The 21,660-nt window shown below is 42.9% G+C and overlaps 2 protein-coding genes across 6 annotated transcripts; one reads left to right on the top strand and one right to left on the bottom strand.

Moving 5' to 3' along the window:
- The first annotated feature begins 5,966 nt into the window (after positions 1-5,966).
- Positions 5,967-13,844, top strand: LOC139552682 (calpain-1 catalytic subunit). The gene is made up of 22 exons (XM_071364655.1): positions 5,967-6,329; positions 6,666-6,972; positions 7,074-7,143; positions 7,414-7,532; positions 8,388-8,521; positions 8,641-8,809; positions 9,983-10,066; positions 10,154-10,239; positions 10,410-10,484; positions 10,601-10,761; positions 10,845-11,005; positions 11,105-11,116; positions 11,280-11,491; positions 11,598-11,637; positions 11,750-11,815; positions 11,889-11,946; positions 12,043-12,107; positions 12,207-12,275; positions 12,422-12,500; positions 12,879-12,995; positions 13,091-13,149; positions 13,348-13,844. The coding sequence occupies exons 2-22, from the start codon at positions 6,697-6,699 to the stop codon at positions 13,372-13,374; spliced, it is 2,139 nt and encodes a 712-aa protein (XP_071220756.1). The 5' UTR covers positions 5,967-6,329; positions 6,666-6,696; the 3' UTR covers positions 13,375-13,844.
- On the bottom strand, positions 13,707-21,593 carry bbs1 (Bardet-Biedl syndrome 1). Of its 5 annotated transcripts, XM_071364659.1 has the most exons (18): positions 20,922-21,593; positions 20,539-20,604; positions 20,334-20,407; positions 20,135-20,169; positions 19,665-19,937; positions 19,409-19,455; positions 19,157-19,195; positions 18,975-19,047; positions 18,686-18,817; positions 18,338-18,444; positions 16,771-16,891; positions 16,496-16,654; positions 16,201-16,270; positions 15,892-16,050; positions 15,597-15,730; positions 15,344-15,478; positions 14,537-14,623; positions 13,707-14,398 (listed from the first exon to the last, which is right to left on the bottom strand). In XM_071364659.1, exons 2-18 carry the CDS (start codon positions 20,556-20,558, stop codon positions 14,312-14,314), a joined length of 1,752 nt encoding a protein of 583 aa, XP_071220760.1. In that variant the 5' UTR covers positions 20,559-20,604; positions 20,922-21,593; the 3' UTR covers positions 13,707-14,311. The 5 variants fall into 5 exon arrangements, with proteins under 5 accessions (XP_071220760.1, XP_071220758.1, XP_071220757.1 ...); XM_071364657.1 differs by having other exon boundaries at positions 20,539-21,593; XM_071364656.1 differs by lacking the exon at positions 20,539-20,604.
- Between the last annotated feature and the right edge of the window lie 67 nt (positions 21,594-21,660).

Raw genomic sequence — 21,660 nt, 5'->3', positions numbered from 1 at the left:
GATAAACAGGATATACAGACAGACGATAAACAGGATATACTGATGATAAACAGGATATACAGACAATAGGATATACAGATGATAAACATGATATACATACAGACAATAAACAGGATATACAGATGATAGAAAGGATATACAGACAGACGATAAACAGGATATGCAGACAATAAACAGGATATCCAGACGATAAACAGGATATACAGACTGTGTGATCACGCTCTCCTCAGCCAATGTGAGTAAGACCTTTAAACAGGTCAACATTCACAGACAGATTACCAGGACGTGGACTGTGAGCATGCGCTGACCAACTGGCAAGTGTCTTCACTGACATTTTCAACCTCTCCCTGTCCGAGTCTGTAATACCAACATGTTTTAAGCAGACCACCATAGTCCTTGTGCCCAAGAACACTAAGGTAACCTGCCTAAATGACTACCGACCCGTAGCACCCACGTCTGTAGCCATGAAGTGCTTTGAAAGGCTAGTCATGGCTCGCATCAACCCTATTATCCCAGAAACCCTAGACCCACTCCAATTTTCATACCGCCCTAACAGATCCACAAATGATGCAATCTCTATTGCACTCCACACTGCCCTTTCCCACCTGGACAAAAGGAACACTTATGTGAGAATGCTATTCATTGACTACAGCTCAGCATTCATCAACATTGTGCCCTCAAAGCTCATCAATAAGCTAAAGACCCTGGGACTAAACACCTCCCTCTGCAACTGGATCCTGGACTTCCGGATGGGCCGCCCCCAAGTGGTAAGGGTAGGTAACCACAGATCCGCCACGCGGATCCTCAACACAGGGGCCCCTCAGGGGTGCGTGCTCAGTCCCCTCCTGTACTCCCTGTTCACTCATGACTGCACGGCACGGCATGACTCCTACACCATCATTAAATTTGCTGATGACACAACAGTGGTATGCCTGATCACAAACAAAGACGAGACAGCCTATAGGGAGGAGGTCAGAGACCTGGCCGTGTGGTGCCAGGACAAGAACAAAGCCTCAGCGTAATCAAGACAAAGAAGATGATTATGGACTACAGGAAAAGGAAGACCGAGCACGCCCCCATTCTCATCGACGGGGCTGTAGTGGAGCAGGTTGAGAGCTTCAAGTTCCTTGGTATCCACATCACCAACAAACTAACATGGTCCAAGTACACCAAGACAGTCGTCAAGAGAGCACGACAAAACCTATTCCCCCTCAGGAGATTGGAAAGATTTGGCATGGGTCCTCAGATCCTCAAAAGTTTCTACAGCTGCACCATTGAGAGCATCCTGACTGGTTGCATCACTGCCTGGTATGGCAACTGCTCGGCCTCCGACCCGCAAGGCACTACAGAGGGTAGTGCGTACGGCCCAGTACATCACTGGGGCCAAGCTTCCTGCCATCCAGGACGTCTATACCAGGCGGTGTCAGAGGAAGGCCCTAAAAATTGTCAAAGACTCCAGCCACCCTAGTCTTAGGCTGTTCTCTCTGCTACCGCATGGCAAGCGGTACCGGAGCGCCAATTCTAATCAAATGGCTACCCAGACTATTTGCATTACCCCCCCCCCTCTTTTACGCCGCTGCTACTCTCTGTTATCTGTGTAGAGTCACTTTAATAACTCTACCTACATGTACATATTGCCTCAATTACCCCGACTAACCGGTGCCCCCGCACATTGACTCTGTACCTGTACTCCCTGTATATAGTCTCACTATTTTTACTTTACTGCTGCTCTTTAATTACTTGTTCCTTTTATTTCTTATTCTTATTTGTATTTTTTTAAACTACATTGTTGGTTAGGGGCTTGTAAGTAAGCATTTCACTGTTGTATTCTGCGCATGTGATTAATACAATTTGAGTTGATAAACAGAATATACAGACGATAAACAGGATATACAGACGATAATTAGGATATACAGACAATAAACAGAATATAAAGACGATAAACAGGATATACAGACAGACGATACATAGGATATACAGACGATAAACAGGATATACAGACGATAAACAGGATATACAGACGATAAACAGGATATACAGACAGACGATACATAGGATATACAGACGATAAATAGGATATACAGACAATAAACAGGATATACAGACGATAAAAATAATATAATGTGAGCTAAGAACTACAGGCTTCTACAAGCACCGACAGAATAAGCTGTAACATGTTCAGAGTGACAGGGATGAATGTGGTAGTAGCCTGGATTGTAATGAGCTGCCACCAAGAGTAGCCTAGCTTCTATTGAGTTACATGCCTTTTGTTCTACTTGGTTCTCATTGTGCATCCGACGGTAGGGCTCTGTTACATTCAGTGTAACCTGATACTGGGAGATGCAAGAGAACACATCTGCAGACTATATGAACTGGAATGACAAACCTGATTACTCTGGGTTCCTTCAGCTATTGCTTACCTTAAACTTGTAATGGATCTTACAGTGTAGTAAGAGAGATTTAACTAGATGGTAAAGTAATCTTTAGTTTGACAGGCTAGCTATGTGACAGTCACACTAGTGTTGTTTTGTAGCACTGTAGTGAATAAATCAGGAGACTTAGTAGGTATCAGCAGAGGATGTATCCCTGAGTACATCATGTCTTGGTATAGGAGGTTACACAAGGTCAAGGTTTTAGAATAGTGAATTCACCCAAATCATTACAAACTGCTATTTTAAAAAGAAGAGTAATACATTTAACAATATTCATAAATGTAACATTGCCATAATCTATTATTCATAATGGAAGTGTAGGCCCGGCTCAGCAGCAGTCCGTACTCCGTAGGCGTACGTAGGCAGAAGTAATAATTAGCCAATCGTTTATGTTGCTTCTACTCAGTATGTGCTGTATAATTATTTATTCTGACAGCATGTTGTCTTCCTGTGGGGTTTAGGAGCAGCTGTGTATGGTACCCTGCCTGCCCAACTGCTCAGGGATATGTTGATTTGGAGCCTTTACATCCTGGTCAATCATGATTTTGCACCTCATGATGCTTCTTCTTCATGACCATGGTCCTCCAAATGTTGTTATCCTTATAGAGTTGAATGTCCTCTTCCTATATAAAGGGCAATCTGCGATTGCTACTTGCATTTTTTAAACTTTTAAATTGATGATATAAACCCATTGATTCTTGAAGAATATAACTTATAAATGCTCATGAGCTTAGTTCAACTGTCACACCCCACTAGAACCCAAAATATAAGCCTGTTTGGTGCAAGCAGGTTGGCTTGTAGGTCATGTTTTTACACATTACAGAATATCAATGAATGCCAGTTTGGAAGCCTTTGTTAAGGTCTCTAACACACTTCGAGAGGCCTATACAAAGGCTTAAAAACTGGCAGTGACTACAGGGCAAAACAGACCAAAGGACATGGCAAATACTGAACCATTAAAGGAATAGTCCACCCAAATTACAAGATGACATTGGTTTCCTTACCCTGTAAGCAGTCTATGTACAAGGTATGACAGCAATCCATGCTTTGGTTAAGTTTCCTTGGCACTGTTTCCAAATGCTAATGTTTTAGCATTTGTTGGCACAAATCCCATTCAAGTCATGGGACCGATATTAGCATTTTCTGCACATCATGTTCAAATCATCTATAAGTTACTTTGGTGCACTTCACAATACATTTTAGATACTTTTTAATGATTTGGAAACAGTGCCAGAGAAAGTAAACCAAAGCATAGCTTGCTGTCATACCTTGTCCATAGACTGCTTACAGGATAATTGTGTCATTTGGGTGAACTATCCCTAATGGTTTGAGACTTGCTGCCACTCCAATCTGTCCCCTATACACATTTAATTGTTGTGGCACAACTACAGTACACCTACAGTAAATTGGTATAGTACTCTCAGTAACAGGTGGCACAAATGTAGCCTGTCACAACGCATACCTCAAAATATGTTAATAAGCCAGACACAACAATACCACACAACAACTAGTGGTCAAAAGGTTATTGGCACTCCAAAAATAGGGTACGGTACTGTGGGGTGGAATTACAGTATCTTTCGAAATACAGCAATTATTTCATTTTCCCACAGTGCACCATAATTTTGAGTATGCTGCAGAATAATGCTTTACAGTATTTTAGTGTTGATAAATGTACACATTTACTGTATAAATCACAATTTTTCATAACAGAGTAATATTCATTGTAATTCGCTTTGTAAATCATTTAAATAAATGTAGACACCTTGTTTGGTTTGTTCACTTCAGACCTTGATGTCACTCCATCCTATCACTCAGAATGTTGAAAAAGTTGCCAGTTGCCCATCCCATAATGATGTGCGGTTACAGTAATGTACTGTACTTCCCTTTACACTTGTTGGAATTGGCCTATATGGATAGGGCTAAATTGAAATGTTTCTTACAGAAGAAATATTTAAAGAATATGCATAACCATGGCAGCAATTGAAAGGGAACTGTTTGGAGCTAATGGGAAAATTATTAGACCAAAGGTGAGGACACAACAGTTCACCTGACACAAGACGGAATCCAAACATTACACTGTTGTTTTTATATGCATTTTACATTTACTGTACTTTTCAACGCATTTGTTGATAACAAAATAGTCTGGATACATTCAGCAACATGATAATACTATTCCTGGAAAATGTGGGGTAGGGCAACATAAGACAAAAAATAACAAGGGTTTGAGTGAGAGGACTAACTGGTGTCTCCTAGTGGCCACACTCCTCTCCAGAGTGTGCACAGTTCCTAAATAATTTTCATGCCCCTTTATGACTCAAAGAAGTCTTCAATTATTGGGTACTTTTACTTCTAGCTCTGCCTTTGAGGAACTAGAGCAAGCACACTTGTAGTTGTTTTGTATGGAACACAGCCCTGCATCCCCGCCATCACACAATTACTGTTGTTGTTTACGCAATCCAAAAACGGCCCATTATAAATCAATCTAGGTCAGGTGGGCATGATTTTAAATGTTCTTCTATTGGCAACATCACTGGCTAAGTTATAAAATAGGATCTTACAGTGTTAGGCTTTCACAAGGCAATTCAAAGAAACAAATCGTAATTATGGTACGCACAGAAAGGAGTCATGAGTGCATTCAGGTGCGTGTGCCGCTGCAAATGTTCTTCACAATAAACAATCATAGGCTTATTTGTTCATTTGTTCATAACAACTCAGGGTGATACCATGTCGTCTTGTAACTGTCCATCAAACATAGTGATCATAAACGTTGACACTGTATATGACATGAGTTTTATGATATGGAAATGTGAAGGATTGCTTGAATGACATCAAAGCGTTATTTATTATTCTTCAACGTCTCATCTTTCGAAATATATCAAGTCATTTTAATTTACAGCATTTCCCTTACTCAGACAAGAAAACGTTTGCAAAAGTTGCCCAATTACCAGAAGGGATAGGAGAGACGTTCGTATCGCGCGCTGCTCCCATTCAGAACTGCTGTCAGTCAGTCAGTCAAAACCCATACAGAGCTGTGAAACGCGGCTTGAGCTCTGACGTCATTTATAGTATGTTACTGTTCAGACACTATGTTTGGGGCGGTAGGCAGCCTAGTGGTTCGAGCGTTGGCCTATTAACCGAAAGGTTGTTAAATAAATAAAGGTAAAATGTTTCAACATCTGCCATTTTCAACCATATGGGTACCAGGCCTATATGGGTAGAAGTGTACATCTTTAGAATGTACGGTATCATGCACTATTTACGGCTAAAATCCCACAGAGTACATTGCAATTTACTGTAAATAATTAATATGGTACTTTACTGTTAGATTTATTGTGTCAAAATAACAACATTTTACAGTGTAGACCTACTTGGTTTTTCGTGTTACTGTATGACTGATCTATTGCCACTAGATGGAGGCATTGTTACAGTAAAACAACTCAGCTGATGCCAGACTTTTTGTGAAGTTCTGTTGTAAACAGCAAAGAGGGGATTCACAGAAACATGTACATTAAAACGACTTCATATATTTACATGGTCCATGCTTATTCAGTGGCCTTAATTAGATGAATTCGACTGACAAATCCGTTTCAAATCAAGTTAGGCCACCTGCTAAATTGCACCTCATATCTTCGAATATACTTGGGCTATATAATTTAATTTGGTGTGTGTGTATGGAAAAGCACTTCTCATCAAACACGTTTTCTTTTGTTGAATTCGCAAGATATGTGCTGAGTAATGCAAAATGCTTTGCGCAGGCCTAGAGGAATCTTCCATGGGCCGGTCGTTGGGAGAATCTGAGTGGCAGCCAGAAAACCAACCCAGCTTTTAGTTCAATGAAGCACGGCGAGGCATTTAACAGTGGCGGTCAAAACATCTCGGCGTAAACACGTCTGTAAGGTATTTAAAAAATATATATTGTTTTTGGAATATATGACAAATAGGAATGGAAGGATGCATTTGTGTTTGTACACTCGCAAAAATGCATTGAGTCGCTTTTGTTATCAATAATCTGATGCATTCAGTCAATAAGTGGTGAACACTTTATAGGATTTGCCTGAGATTTACCCAACGTGTTAAAAAATACATTAACTATAATATGAGTATAACTGTTTTGTTACTCTCTCTCTCTCTCTGTGAATGTGTGTGTGTGTGTGTGTGTGTGTGTGTGTGTGTGTGTGTGTGTAAGCACTGTTTCATCAATTATAACATATTATCAATTTTTGCCTTATTCAGCTGTTTGTTGAGTGGAGTTGGGGAGTAGGCTATGGAGCAGGTGATGGAGCATGTTATTGAACGTGTGTTTGCCTCTGGAGTGGCTGCTCGTTTGAGGAGCCAGTGGGACCGCAATGAGGGCATCGGTCAGAATGACAAGGCCCTGAAGTTCTTAGGCCAAGACTTTGAATATCTCCGGTCCCACAGTCTGCAGAGCAGACGGCTGTTTGAGGATGATGCATTCCCTGCTCAGCTCTCGTCGCTGGGCTTCAAGGAGCTGGGGTCACACTCTACAAAGACACAGGGGGTCCGATGGATGCGCCCCACGGTGAGGGAGAGATACATCTGCAGGTTTGACTTTCTACAGCAGAGATGCTCCTATCCATCTTGATACTTGTCTCACCCGTAGAAACTCTCTGTGTTCCTCAGGAGTTCTGCTCTGACCCTCACTTCATCGTAGACGGAGCCACGCGCACAGACGTCTGCCAGGGAGCTCTGGGTGAGTTCAGATTGCCCACAGTGTGCACAACCTCTGCGCTACTGTGCTATGGAGCTGGGCTTTGGGACTCTTATGTGCAATGGTGACGAAAGGACATGAACTGATAGATAAACAGAGAAACGGAGACTTACATGATGACAATACCCCTACTTTTCTCAAAGTTGAGTTTTCTCAAACCACGATTTGATTATCATAGCTAAGTTATTTAGGCACACCTAACGTATTGTCATGTGGTAGGTGTCATGTCATGTGGTATATTTTGTGGGCCAGGTGACTGTTGGCTGCTGGCAGCGATTGCTTCACTCACACTGAATGAGACTCTACTACATCGGGTGGTGCCCCATGGGCAGAGCTTCCATCAACAGTATGCTGGGATCTTTCACTTCCAGGTACTTCTACACTTCACTACCTTCCCCTGTACCACTCCTATCAGTCCTTACCACTTTTACCCGTCTATATCTGTCCTGTCCAGAGCTACTCCTGTTTTCCCACATATTGAAATATTTGACCCATCTCCAGCTCAATATCCAGTTTGTCTGCTGTGACTTAATGCCCTTTATTTCAGTAGACTGTACACCCAAATGCACAGACCTTTACAATAAACTAGCTACTGTAACTGATCTGGCCCTCCACCCTAAATTCCCCACTACCCAGCACAGTGTTGGGAGTGCCACTGCCCCACATCCCCCAACTCCTCCAGTCAGTCTTGTCCCCACAGGCTGCATGCATGCAGCTATATTTACTGCCAGTATTTATAGGTGGACGTAAACAGCGTGTCACTCAGAAAGGGCTGCTAAAGCACCCTGCTGCTAAAGCACCCTGCTGCCAGATTCCTACAGGGAGCCAGTCCCACAGCCCACCAGCCAGTCTAGCCCCTTTAGCATGCCATCCAAAGAGAGGGACAAGGGATAAAGATCTGGGGCACTCACTTAGCACCAGAGGCTAAAAAAAAAGAGCACAGCGGTTGTTTTACCTCTTTGGTTTTGGACAAACACTCTGGGGAGTCAGTTGAACTGCAATTGTCTTGTTGCCAAGCAATCTCCTCTGTCCCTGGCAACCTGACTCTGTGCACTGCAGTATGCAGAGAGGTCTGCAGCAGAGCCTCTCCCAGCAATGAATGCAGCATAGTAAACACAACCATCCTTAAATCACAGAAGTTGTACATTACTGCATTTATATGGTGTGTATACCAAAGACTATTTTGTAGCAGTTTTGCTTGTTTCCCATGTGCACCTGGTGTGTAGTTCTGGCAGTTTGGGGAGTGGGTGGATGTGGTGATTGATGACAGGCTGCCAGTGAAGGATGGGAAGCTGCTGTTTCTCCACTCAGCAGAGGGGGCTGAGTTCTGGAGCGCCCTGCTGGAGAAGGCCTACGCAAAGTAAGGACAATGGATGGCGAGAGAAAGACAATTTACTGTACAGACACAACATAACAAATTGTTATAACAGAACTGTATGGCTGCTACGAGACACCACTGTCTGTCTGTCTGTGTTGCAGGCTCAATGGCTGTTACGAGGCCCTCTCAGGGGGCAGTACATCGGAGGGGTTTGAGGACTTCACAGGGGGCGTGACAGAGATGTTTGACCTGAAGAAGGCCCATCCAGACCTGTTCAGCATAATCAGTAGAGCAGTGGAGCGAGGTTCCCTTCTGGGATGCTCCATAGATGTTAGCAACACACACCACACGCACGCACGCACAGTCTTGTATAACTAACCTTGTGGGGACACACAATTCAGTCCCATTCAAAATCCTATTTTCCCTAACCCCTAAACCTAACCCTAAACTGAAAAACTAACCTTAACCCTAGCTTCTAACCCTAAACCTTATTCTAACCCTAACACTAATTCTAACCGTAACCCCCTAGAAATAGCATTTGACCTTGTGGGAACTAACAAAATGTCCCCAGATGGTCAAATTTGTGTTTGTTTATTATTCTTGTGGGGACTTCTGATCCCCACAAGTATAGTTAAAACGCATTCACATACACTGTTCAAGAGTTTGTGGTCACTTAGAAATGTCCTTGTTTTTGAAAGAAAAGCAAAAAAAAATTGTCCACTAAAATAATATCAGATTGATTGGAAATACAGTGTAGACATTGGTAATGTTGTAAATGACTATTGTAGCTGGAAAATGCAGATTTTTTATGGAATAACTACATAGGCGTACAGAGGCCCATTATCAGCAACCATCACTCTTGTGTTCCAATGGCACGCTGTGTTAGCTAATTCAAGTTTATCATTATAAAATGCTAATTGATCATTAGAAAACCCTTTTGCAATGATGTTAGCACAGCTGAAAACTGGTGTTCTGATTAAAGAAAAGAAGCAATAAAACTGGCCTTCTTTAGACTAGTTGAGTATCTGGAGCATCAGCATTTGTGGGTTCGATTACAGGCTCAAAATGGCCAGAAACAAAGAACTTTCTTCTGAAACTCGTCAGCCTATTCTTGTTCTGAGAAATGAAGGCTATTCCATGCGAGAAATTGCCAAAAAACTAAAGATCTCGTACAACGCTGCATACTACTCCCTTCACGGAACAGAGCAAACTGGCTCTAACCAGAATAGAAAGAGGAGTGGGAGGCCCCGGTGCAAAACTGAGCAAGAGGACAAGTACATTAGAGTGTCTAGTTTGAGAAACAGATTCCTCACAAGTCCTCAATTGGCATCTTCATTAAACAGTACCTGCAAAACACCAGTCTCAACGTCAACAGTAAAGAGGTGACTCCGGGATGCTGGCCTTCTACATAAACACACACATACCACACAAACACTTTTCTTTAAGAAACAACTTGTTTGTGTGATATAGATCCTGTACAAAATAATTCTCTAATTCTTTCAGATCTCTGGTGTTTTCGAGATGGAGGCGGTGACATTCAAGAAGCTGGTGAAAGGCCATGCCTACTCTGTGACAGGTGTGGAGGAGGTGAGAGAATGACCTGGCTAATTAAAGTTTTGATTAACAATACACATATAGTTATATCACAGACAGCACCTCATGCTTATTGGCTAGGTGGAGTTTAAAGGAAGTCCCACCAAGCTCCTGCGGATCAGGAACCCCTGGGGAGAGATGGAGTGGACCGGAGCCTGGAGTGACAAGTGAGAGAAGAGGGGGAGGGAGAGGGAGAGATAAGAGGTGAGATAACTAGAGGGGAATAAGGTGGAGGAAAATTGGGTAAGAGTTAGTTCAGGAAAAGTTCAGTCTTGAGTCAACTTGGGCTGGTGACATGTATTTTAAGAGATGTGTCAGTCTTTCTTTGTGGTTTCAGTTCAAGAGAGTGGGCTGGAGTTGACCCATCGGTCAGAGCTAGATTGTACAACCGTAGCGAAGATGGCGAGTTCTGGTAAGTAGTTTGTCAAGAGTTTTTAAATATTTTATATTTTTATCCTAACACAATATTAAGCTAATAGTAGCCTCAAAACCAGTCTCTCTGCCTCTCCCATAAACCCTCCCACACAGGATGTCATTCCGTGACTTTCTGCGTGAGTTCAGCCGTTTGGAGATCTGTAATCTGACAGCAGACGCCCTGCAGGCCAGCCAAGTGAAGAAGTGGAGCTCAGCGCTCTACCCTGGAGAGTGGAGGAGAGGCAGCACTGCAGGGGGCTGCAGGAACTACCCAGGTACATTAGGATAATGAATTGAGAGAGAAGGGGGACAAGGAGTAATAGATTAGGGTTTTTATGTTTTCCCATCTTCTCTACAGCAACGTTCTGGCTCAACCCTCAATTCAAAGTGGCCCTTCAGCACCCAGACACAGATGGCCAATCAGGTTGCAGCTTCCTGGTGGCGTTGATGCAGAAGGATCGTCGTCGGCAACGGCGTGAGGGGAAAGACATGGAGACCATTGGATTCACCATCTATGAGGCAAGATATTTACTTCAGTAATTATTTGTATTTGGTAACAGTGAAGTTAAGAATCTGTACGAATGCTGTGACTTAAATACCTTTCTTTCTCTCTTCTAGGTTCCAGAAGAGGTATGACCCATTCTGGTAATGCTAGGAGTCCATCTCTGCATGAGACCATAACAGCAATCTCTACCCACAAATATTGGTCCTCTCATTTCTGTACTATCTCCTATCATCCTCTTTCCTTCTCTCCTTTCGCTGTTCCTTTCCTCTCCTCCTCTCTCCTGGACAGTTTACAGGTCAGGCCGGGGTGCATCTAAAGAGGGACTTCTTCCTGACCCACGGCTCCAGTGCCCAGTCAGAGCTCTTCATCAACCTGAGAGAGGTCAGCACCCGCTTCTGCCTGCCCCAGGGAGAGTATATCGTCATCCCCTCCACCTTTGAGCCCCAGAAGGACGGAGACTTTGTGCTCAGGGTGTTCTCTGAAAAGCCAGCTGACTCCCAGTGAGTGAATGGTGGTGGGGTGGGGTGGGTAGGACAGAGGGAGAGAGAGACATATGAAAAGCTCAAGCCAATGAAACTGGCTAAAGACTTGATCCTCTCCTAACAGGGAACTGGATGATGACATCACAGCTGATCTGCCTGAGGAGGTGAGAAATGATTTTGAACTAATTCAAACCAAGATTAATCTATTGACTAATCAGTATACCACAGTTGTACAGATGACAGAAATGGTCAACTGTCTGTGTTCGTCTGCTGCAGGTAGAGCTGGACGAGAGCCAGATTGATGCAGGCTTCAAGGGTCTCTTCAGACAGCTCGCTGGAGCGGTGAGAGAAAACTACATTTTTGGCGGGATACATGGTACTTGTAGTCCTTTCTTACTTTATTTTATTCTCACAGGAAATGGAGATCAGTGCCTCCAAGCTTCAGACCATCCTAAACAGAATCATCAGCAAGCGTGAGTCTGTTATACTGGCATCTCTTTTGGTTAAAGGGAAAAGGCATGTGAGGTAAGACTTGTATGGTGTGTTCACTGTCACTTTTTGTGTCACAGATAAGGACCTGAAGACAGACGGCTTTGGGAAGGAGGCGTGTCGTTGCATGATAACTCTCATGGATGTATCTTTAATTACACCTTCTTTATACCCACCCTGATGTGTGTCAACTATCACTGTGCTTCCTCTTTATTCCTCTCTGTCCTTGACATTGATTTGACAGACCACCGGCACTGGGAAGCTGGGCTTGACAGAGTTCCATGTGCTGTGGGAGAAGATCAAACGGTACCTGGTGAGTCGAACATGTCCTACTCTTCTAAATAGACCTCTGAGATTTTCAAGCTATTGTTGTGTATGATTTCCACACCATGCTTGCTGTTGCCAACATTTGTAAATAACCTCTCTCCACTCTTCTCTCCCTCTCCTCCACCACTTCAGACTGTGTTTAGGAAGTTTGACCTGGATAAATCTGGCACCATGAGCTCCTATGAAATGCGGATGGCACTGGAATCAGCTGGTACCATTTTATTCTTGTTCTAGTAGCATCCTCACAAAATGTATAAAGCACAATAATATAACCAGCGCAGAGTTACTGTGTGTTTACTGTGAATGCAGTCTCCTCTAACGTGAGAACATTGCCTTTAAATTTCAATCTAACTGTAACGTTGAACTTCCGCAATACGTATTGAGTCCTTTTAAGTGCACCAGCTCTGCCCCTGGTCACTTTATCCAACAGGAGACAAGTCTCTACCTAGTACTACCATGACAAGCTACCCCTTTGTGTAAGCAGGCAAAAAGCCTAAAATAGTTTTGCTGACAAGACTAGTTGTCTAGGTGAGAGATCATAAGAGCTGTTTGATGTGCTGTTCACCCACTCTCCCTTTCTCTACGTCAGGCTTCAAGTTGACCAACCACTTGTTCCAACTCATCATCCTACGCTACTCAAAGGAAGACCTGAATGTGGACTTTGATAACTTTGTCAACTGTCTCATCCGTCTGGAGACCATGTTCAGTGAGTGGACTTCACCTTGAATACAGCAGTGATACATGTCATAATGCTACTAACACCAGTAGACTGAAGAAACTGCTCTCTGTTCACCATTCTAGAGACCTTTAAAGAAATGGACACTGATGTAGATGGGGTGGTTTCCTTCAGCTTCTTCCAGGTATGTCACCACCATCAGAAACACAGCCTTCTAATTGAGGGAGTGTAGCTTGTGGAGTGTTAACATCAAACACTGCTTTTGAGCCCAGACACAACAGTTACTTTCTCTATCAATGTTTTAGTGGTGTCATCGAAGTGTGACTACTTTAAGCTGTTAAATGTGTTATGAGGTGTTGAATCTTTGCTCTCTTTCCTTTAGTGGATCTCCCTCACCATGTTTGCCTAGACAGATGGATGGCCCTGGCCTGCTACTGCTTGTGTTGGTGGCGTCACCCCGACTCCAACGGCCATAGAATATTGTCTTAAATGTGACTAGTTGTGGTTCTAAAACAGGTAGAGAACACAAATGCTTTTGAATGTTCCCGGTGCTTGACTTTCATTTTATAAAAATATTTAAGAAACAGTGATCAGTGATTTTTATTTTGTTTTTTTAAACAAGTTGTTGGATTTATATTCTGACATAAGTCAATAATGTAAAGCCTTAGTTTGAAGAGAATAAAAAAACAGATTCTAACCTCAATAACAAAAATGCCTTGAAATGTGGAGTGAAAATAAAAGCAATTTTAAAAGGTTTTATTAAATACATTTAAAGTGTTTGAAAAGCCAACTCTTTCTGGATACTGCTGCACTTCTCAGGAATGTATGGATTTTTGTTATCTTTCATTTTTGAAAATAAAGTGCAATGAATTCTCTGAACATCTGTTCTCTGAACATGTCATAATCTGAACATTAACAAATTAGCAGCACATCTGTTTTTTTCCCGGCAATTATTTAACAAACTTTAAAGAGCAATAAATAATGCTGATTTATATATAATGACTTTATACACTTGTATTCATAACTACCATAATTGTCCTGACATCTCTATCCACCAACACACAGCTTACCATTTCACTTATGTTTGGATTTTAAATCCTGTGATACAATCGTAGACCCATTTCTCTCTATGGAGTTCCCTCTAAGGACAAATAGCCCTACTTCCTGTCCTACCGTACATATGCTACACATGGCTTTTAACCACCTCTGGGGCCAACACAAGCTGATCCTGTTAACGTCCCAGTCACCTCGAGTCAGCCCTGCCACTAGAGGGCGGTAGAAGCACAGGGTGAGAGCATAGAGGCCAGCCCAGGGCCTAAAGATGCTGCTCGCTCTCTCTCCCTCTCTCAGTTGAGTGCCAGTCCCTCACTGACGGGCATGTTGATATGTGCAGTCAGCAGGGGTGCACTCTTGCCCTCTCGCAGCACAAACACCTGTAATTACACAATGCGTGTCAACAACAGCTTACTTTCTACTTTCACATAGGTTTTATGTTCAAGGAGGCACTGAAATGGCTACACAGTGAAGTTCCCTAATGGAAATATAGAGTAACAGAGAAATGAAATGCATACTTTAATGATGTCAGAGATTCCTTTATCACTCAGGCACTCCACAAATGTGTCAATAGGATAGTTGAGCCCAGGAACCAGTAGGGGGATCTGTGGAGAGTGAACACATTCAATAATATTCCGGCTACTAGCCAAAGTGAACAAAAAACATTATTTTATTTATTTCACATTTATTTAACCAGGTAGGCCAGTTGAGAACAAGTTCTCATTTACAACTGCGACCTGGCCAAGAATAAAGCAAAGCAGTTCAACACAAACACAGTTACACATGGAATAAACAAACATATAGTCAATAATACAGTAGAAAAAGTCTATATACAGTGTGTGCAAATGAGGTAAGATAAGGGAGGTAAGGCAATAAATAGGCCATGGTAGCGAAGTAATTACAATATACCAATTAAACATTGGAGTGATAGATGTGCAGAAGATGAGTGTGCAAGTAGAGATACTGGGGTACAAAAGAGCAAGATATATAAATAAATACAGTATGGGGATGAGATAGATTGGATGGGCTATTTACAGATGGGCTACGCACAGGTGCAGTGATCTGTGAGCTGCTCTGACAGCTGGTGCTTAAAGCTAGTGAGGGAGATATGAGTCTCCAGCTTCAGTGATTTTTGCAGTTCGTTCCAGTCATTGGCAGCAGAGAACTGGAAGGAAAGGTGGCCAAAGGAGAAAATGGCTTTGGGGGTGACTAGTGAGATATACCTGTATAGAAAATGTATAGAAACTACCCAGCGACATTAGTGAGGTGTACAGTAAATATCACTGGTCATGTGATGATATATGATGGGTTAAAAGGAAGGTCACCTTGAAGAAGGCTGTCTTCATACTATACAGGCTCTCGTCATACAGAAAGCTGATGGCCAAGTTCATGACAGGGCGGCATGCGGCTGTGTTCTGGATGTTCAGAGTTAGCTTGAAGGACGGGCCCAGGCCCTGCACCTAAAACACAGACAGGATGAGAGAGACCCAACCAGGAGTTCTGACTGTGTGCTAAACCGTGGCTGTGATTCTACTCGAGACACTGACATTCCCTCAGACACCAGGACATCAGACTCACCACTGCGTTCATCTTGAGAGGCTCAGACAGGCTGGAGGACATGGGTGTAAGGCTGGACTCCAGGGCTTTAACGTAGGCCCTCGCTGCAGCCAGACGCAGACGACTCAGGTCCATCTGGAAGGCCCTGTGCATTGCTGGAAAACACATGGCCCAAACCAAACATTAAAAAAATTGACCCACGAACCCAAGACCTCAAAACTCTCCAAAACTGCAGAGAAACAAGCAAACCATTGTTTAGTCTGGAGGTGGTGGCCACTGGCCAGGCTAGACTACAGTTCTGGTTGGACATACGTACCCACAGCATTCTCTCGTTCCCTCATGGTTTGGTCCACGTACAGCTTGGTCTTCTTGGGGATATTGAGACGGATGCTTTGTGCCAGAGGGGGGCCTGGGGCAGAGTCCCTGTCATCAAACACAGCTGTCCTCTTCAGGATCTTTACTATCAGACCACCTCCTACAAAACACAGGAACACACACTGAAATCAGGCAGGGGACTTCATTTCAACATCTGTCCATTGTACTAAGCATCCTAGACTAGAGGACTCTCTTTTAAACAGGACCTCCAATCCCAAGATTCCATCCTAAATGAACAGGTGATCTGTACCTTTGGTGGTCATTATAAGGGTTCCGTCTTCTCGTCCATATCTCCCAAAACAAATGCTGGTCACTACATCCTGGAAAACAGAGGACTGACAGTCACAACTAATCATGGCAGTGGCGTGCAAACCTAAATCATCTTTCCAAAAACATTGCCATATTTTTGTGTGTGCCAAGTCCAGATAAAACTAAAACAAGCAGGAAATAAGCATGGGAATCTGTTTCTAAAGAGTGTTTCATCAGAACCAAGTAGCTACTAACCTATTGGTAACCTATTGGCCTGTCTAGCCATGGTGTCTTACCGGAGTCTTGATGGTGCTGATGAGGTTTTTGTCTCTGTAGAGGTGGACCTCACAGTTAGCCAGGCCCACTAACACTGCCTGGAAGCCCCTGGTGGGGAGGTCCATCACGCCCATGGTAGTGACAGGGGCTGGCAGGCAAGCCGTCCACAGCTTCTTCCCCTGGACACAGAGGACAGGACAAGACACACACACACAGGCCTCTTCCAACTATCACGTCACACAGCTGCAGTTTCTACTGAATTGACTGAGTGTAGGTGAGAGAGGGTGCTACCTACCTTCTGTGTGAAGCCCTGCAGTGTCTCCTGGGCACATCCCACCACCACACTCTTCCCCATCCTCACCAGCCCCACAGGGTGAGAAGACAGCTCAATACAGTACTTAGGCTTGGGGGAGTCTCTGCAAACACAGAGCATATTTCCTCTGAAAATAAACATTGACTGGCAGTAATACACTCAGGCCAGATGTAATGCGTTTAAACTTCAAGTTTTTGGGGAGGACCGTCCCTATGACAGGCCAATGTGTTAACTATTTTCCGACCTTTTCTTTATATCTCAAGTGTTGTCGGTATCAAAGCCAAAACTTTTATTTCCGCAAACCGACCTAGTCATGATTGAGGTAAAGTTCTGCCTACAACTTAGTAATGCTGAGGTGGAAACGGCATGCATTATGCTCTTGAGCTCTTGATGGTTGCTAGGCAGCGCCCGTTACTACTATCCTGGCAGTTGTAACCTTTGTGAGGCATGTCACTTCACCCATCACTTTGGATTGCCCACCGCATGCACTGTTTTCTGAACCACAACTGGATGGATCCAGAAAGAACTAGTGTGGGAATAGATATAACTGAATGACTAAAATATTGGAATAAAGTAGGCGAACCCAACGTGTGTTCAACAATTTTAGCACCGTTTTGCTCTGCTTTGAGACAAGTGTGGGGACTCTTGATAAATATTTGTCACATTTTTCTTTTCACCAAATCTCTGTTTGGATATTAGGCTACAATTAGACTGTTAGCTAAGTTAAGGTGAGTGCTGCTCATGATCCTCTTGTGTAGTTGGCTCATTTAATAACACTGAGCAGAACATTTTGCCAGCATGTAGTTTACTTAACAAGTGGATTATTTTGCCTTTCACTTGTAGTCACTTAGTAACCTAGGCCTACTCCCAACCAAAAAGCCTGTGACTTGTAATCAATCAATGTGGTTTTGTTTCACTGAATCTCCATGTGTATATTTGGTTATTCTCTGGCTGGACAAATAAGTAGAGGTGGTAGCTCATCTATTAGTTGGGTCATCTATCATTGATCAGAAACATTTAGCATGCAACAATGCAGCCTAAATCAAGTGTCGGCCTATTATTTTGCTCGATTGCATATAAGCAACTCCAAAAGCCTGCGGAGGTTGTGAAATATGAACACGAGACTCACATGTTTTAGAAAATATATATTGCTATTATTTTCTATCGGTATCATAATGAAGATACTCTAAGTGTAGGAAAAAATGATAAATGACCCGTGCTACAGACAGCTATATCCTTCCACTAATATTGGACTAGTAAAGGTCCAGTGCACTACTTTTGTGAGGATTTTTTAAACGTATTGTATATATTATTATATTCTCTAGATTTTTCAGGGGTGCTGCAGCACCCCTACTTCCCACATGCTACCACTCCTAAACTTGCTGGCATGTGCACAGGATATATAAAAGGCTTATCCCGGCAAGAATGTGGTAAAATGGGACTGTATTAATTGGATTCTAAAAAAAAACATTGCCAGATTTATTTTTACAGGCTGTAAAGTCTGTAAAGGATAGAGACAAAGGTATTTTTTGGTCAGTGGTTGCCATACCTGCGGAGGATGTAGATATTCCCATTGCGACAGGCCACAGTGATCCGGAACTCCACATCAAACTGACCAGTCACATCCATTTGAGTGGGAGCACTGGGAACGGACATCTGTGGCAACAAGAATATGGATGTCAACAGAGGGACTGGGGAGAGTCAACCATATGAATTCAACAACATGACTGAACCTGGATAATTCAACAACAAAAAAGTTAAGTCTCATACAAATCTGCATATGGAATTGAAGCAAAAGCCCCTCTTACACTAGCCACTGTCACGCTCTTCCTCCCATATCACATCGAACCAATGATTGATCTGTCATTGTAAATTCCTCTTTATGTATTGAACAGACCTTGGAGAGGATGGTGAAGGCCTCAGGGTCCAGGATATAGACATCTTTACTCTCAGTGCCAATAACCAGACAGCTGACTGCATCCTCATCAGCCATGTTCTTCTTCAGGGTGCCGATGCATGTAATAACAGTCTAAGAGCACATACAAACAGTTGACTGTGTGTGTGTGTGTGTGTGTGTGTGTGTGTGTGTGTGTGTGTGTGTGTGTGTGTGTGTGTGTGTGTGTGTGTGTGTGTGTGTGTGTGTGTGTCACATTGCTCAAGTCAATCACTGCTGTGAGGAATGCTACCTGTCTTTGTATTGGTTGCGCCTTATGAAGGTTCACAAAAGCCTCCGTGTCTTGTGGGTCCAACATGAGGAACCTTGACAAATAGAAGAGATCAATGGTGATGACACTTCAGTCTGATCCAGTATCAGAAGGCACTTCACTCACACAAACAGCCAGAGCTACTTATCTAACTGAGTTGTTACCTCAAAGATCTGACGGAGAGTGGAACATCAGCTTTGTCTCTAGGTGAAGGCAGGAGAGTAACACTAATTATAGCCATGACCCTGATCATATTGCCATTTTGTCAGAGTAACCAGTTTTGATCATCGTACAGTCTTTTGAATGGTTTCATATATATCTTTGAAAGACGGTCAGATAATCAAGCATAGGTAATTAAATAAAATCAACAGTCAATTGGGAACATAACTCAACGCATGCTATTAGCAGAAACTTACCGGATGCCCTCCAACATTTCCTTCAAGCTCAATGGGTCAATCATGTCCTTGTGAAAAGAGAAGGGTTAGTACAGCAGGCCAATCAGAAGAGAACCATGGTGCTCTCCCAGAAGCTTGGCTGGTGCGTAAAACCCGCCAATTCAGATAAAAAAGTACAGCAAGTCAAAATTGAAAACATCTCAAAAGTTGTTGCTCTAACAGTGTAGAGGGAAATGAGATCTTTTTGATTTGCTGAAATCTTTTCAGCTCCACTCACCTCCCTTGCCTGGTTCCAGACGTCCTGTTCCAGGGCATTGACCTCTAACGGAGGGAGAGTGAACTTGAAATAGGGCCGCAGGTTTTTATAGACATAGATGAAGGGGCCGGAAGCCACAGCGATGGCAGGCGTGCGTGGCTCATGCTGGTCCATGAGGAAAGAAACCAAGCCAGTGGGCAGATCGAGCAATGTGTTCTCACTCATCAGGCCAGTTCCACGGTACACCTTCAGCTTCATGTTGCATGAACCAGTTCCCAGGTCCCCCACCACCAACTAGAACAGAAAGAAGGAGAATGTTCATCTTGTACACAGAAATCAAAGGCATACTAATCAAGCACCACACGTACACGCACCCACAGAACAAAAGGAGTCAACCAAAAAACATGCACAAAGAGCTTCTTCCTATGAGAAAAAGGATTAGTGGCAGATTAAGAAATCACTGATAGCAAGTGTAGCAACATTCTTCTTACCTTATTCTCACCATCCCCATGCAGGTCTGCAAGAGCTGTAAAATAAATACACAGGCCCGGTTAAATTAATTGTCTGAGGAAATAGACAATTTATTTATAGACATTAATAAATACATATCCACAAAACTTGAGCAAATGTACTTTGAACAAGGCTAGCGACAGAAATTAGAAATTGGTGGTAGCTAAGGTGAGATCTTACCAATGCAAGATGAAAAAGTATAGAGATTGGCCACTGGATCGTAGTGTGCATCTAACCATTTACTGCTCTCAGAGCTGTTAAGAGACAGAGTAACGTTATTTGTTTTGAAGCAAGGCAACACTTTTTACTCCATAGTTTAGCCTAGCTAACGTTAGTGTTGCTGGGCTTATGTAGAAAATCTGTCAAATAACGTTAGTTAATTTACCCACTGGGCACAGACGTCATTTCCACGTCTAACTTAGTGTTGATTTAGATTTCGTTGAATTGTCAACTAATGTGAATTCGACAAAACAGGTCACTAACGTTATATCATAGGATTTAGGAAAAAATACGAAATTCCCTTCAATGTTATACTTTTTGCAAATCTAATCCGTTTTCTACGTTGATACAACGTCATTACATAGATTTTTTGTTGTTGAAATGATGTGGATTCAACCAGTTTTCTTTAGCTAATGCGATTAGCTAGCTAGAGATAGCAAAGTTGGCCTGCTTGATATCCTGCTAACGTTTGCTAGCTGGCTTGCTTGATTGCTAGACGTAACGTCATCTGAAATGTTTGCGTTCATGTAGCTAGCTAATGTAACTTACTTTTCTTTCATCTGTGAGACTGAAGACATGTCCAATATGATATTCCTCAATTAATAATGCAAGGATATCCTGTGATGCAATTTTATTTTGTGCCACTGAGGTAGCTAGTTGGTTAACGTTAGCTTGCCTGCTTGTTTACGTTAGCATAAATCAGATCGGCTTTCCCGTTTCTATGGCAACAAGGAAGGAGCAACAGAGAAAAGATTCCTCAATAAATAGTTCCGCTTATTAAATGGCCACTGTGACGTCTCGGTCTTTGATCGTATACACTGAGTGTACAAAACATTAGGAACACCTGCTCTTTCCATGACAAACTGACCAGGTGAAAGCTATGATCCCTTATTGATGTCACTTGTTAAATCCACTTCAATCAGTGTAGATGAAGGGGAGGAGACATGGATTGTCTAGGTGTGCATTCAGAGGGTGAATGGGCAAGACAAAATATTTAAGTGCCTTGGTTTGAGAGTGTCAAGAACTGAAACACTGCTGGGTTTTCACGCTCAACAACATTCAGCCAACTTGACACAAGTGTGGGAAGCAATTGGAGGCAACAACACTGTGAAATGCCTTCGACACCTTGTAGAGTCCATGCCCCGATGAATTGAGGCTGTTCTGACGACAAAAGGTCATGTAACTCAATATTAATAACGAATAGACACACTCCTCGACCATTCAACAACTGATCGGTTTCTGGGTCATGGAGGAGAGAGGACAGAAGGGAGAGAGGGTGGAGGACGGA

Source organism: Salvelinus alpinus, chromosome 24 (genome assembly GCF_045679555.1).
Source record: "Salvelinus alpinus chromosome 24, SLU_Salpinus.1, whole genome shotgun sequence".
In the NCBI taxonomy this organism is placed as follows: Eukaryota; Metazoa; Chordata; class Actinopteri; order Salmoniformes; family Salmonidae; genus Salvelinus; species Salvelinus alpinus.
Note: the sequence above shows the minus strand (reverse complement) of the source record. Positions and strands in the feature narration are given on the sequence as shown.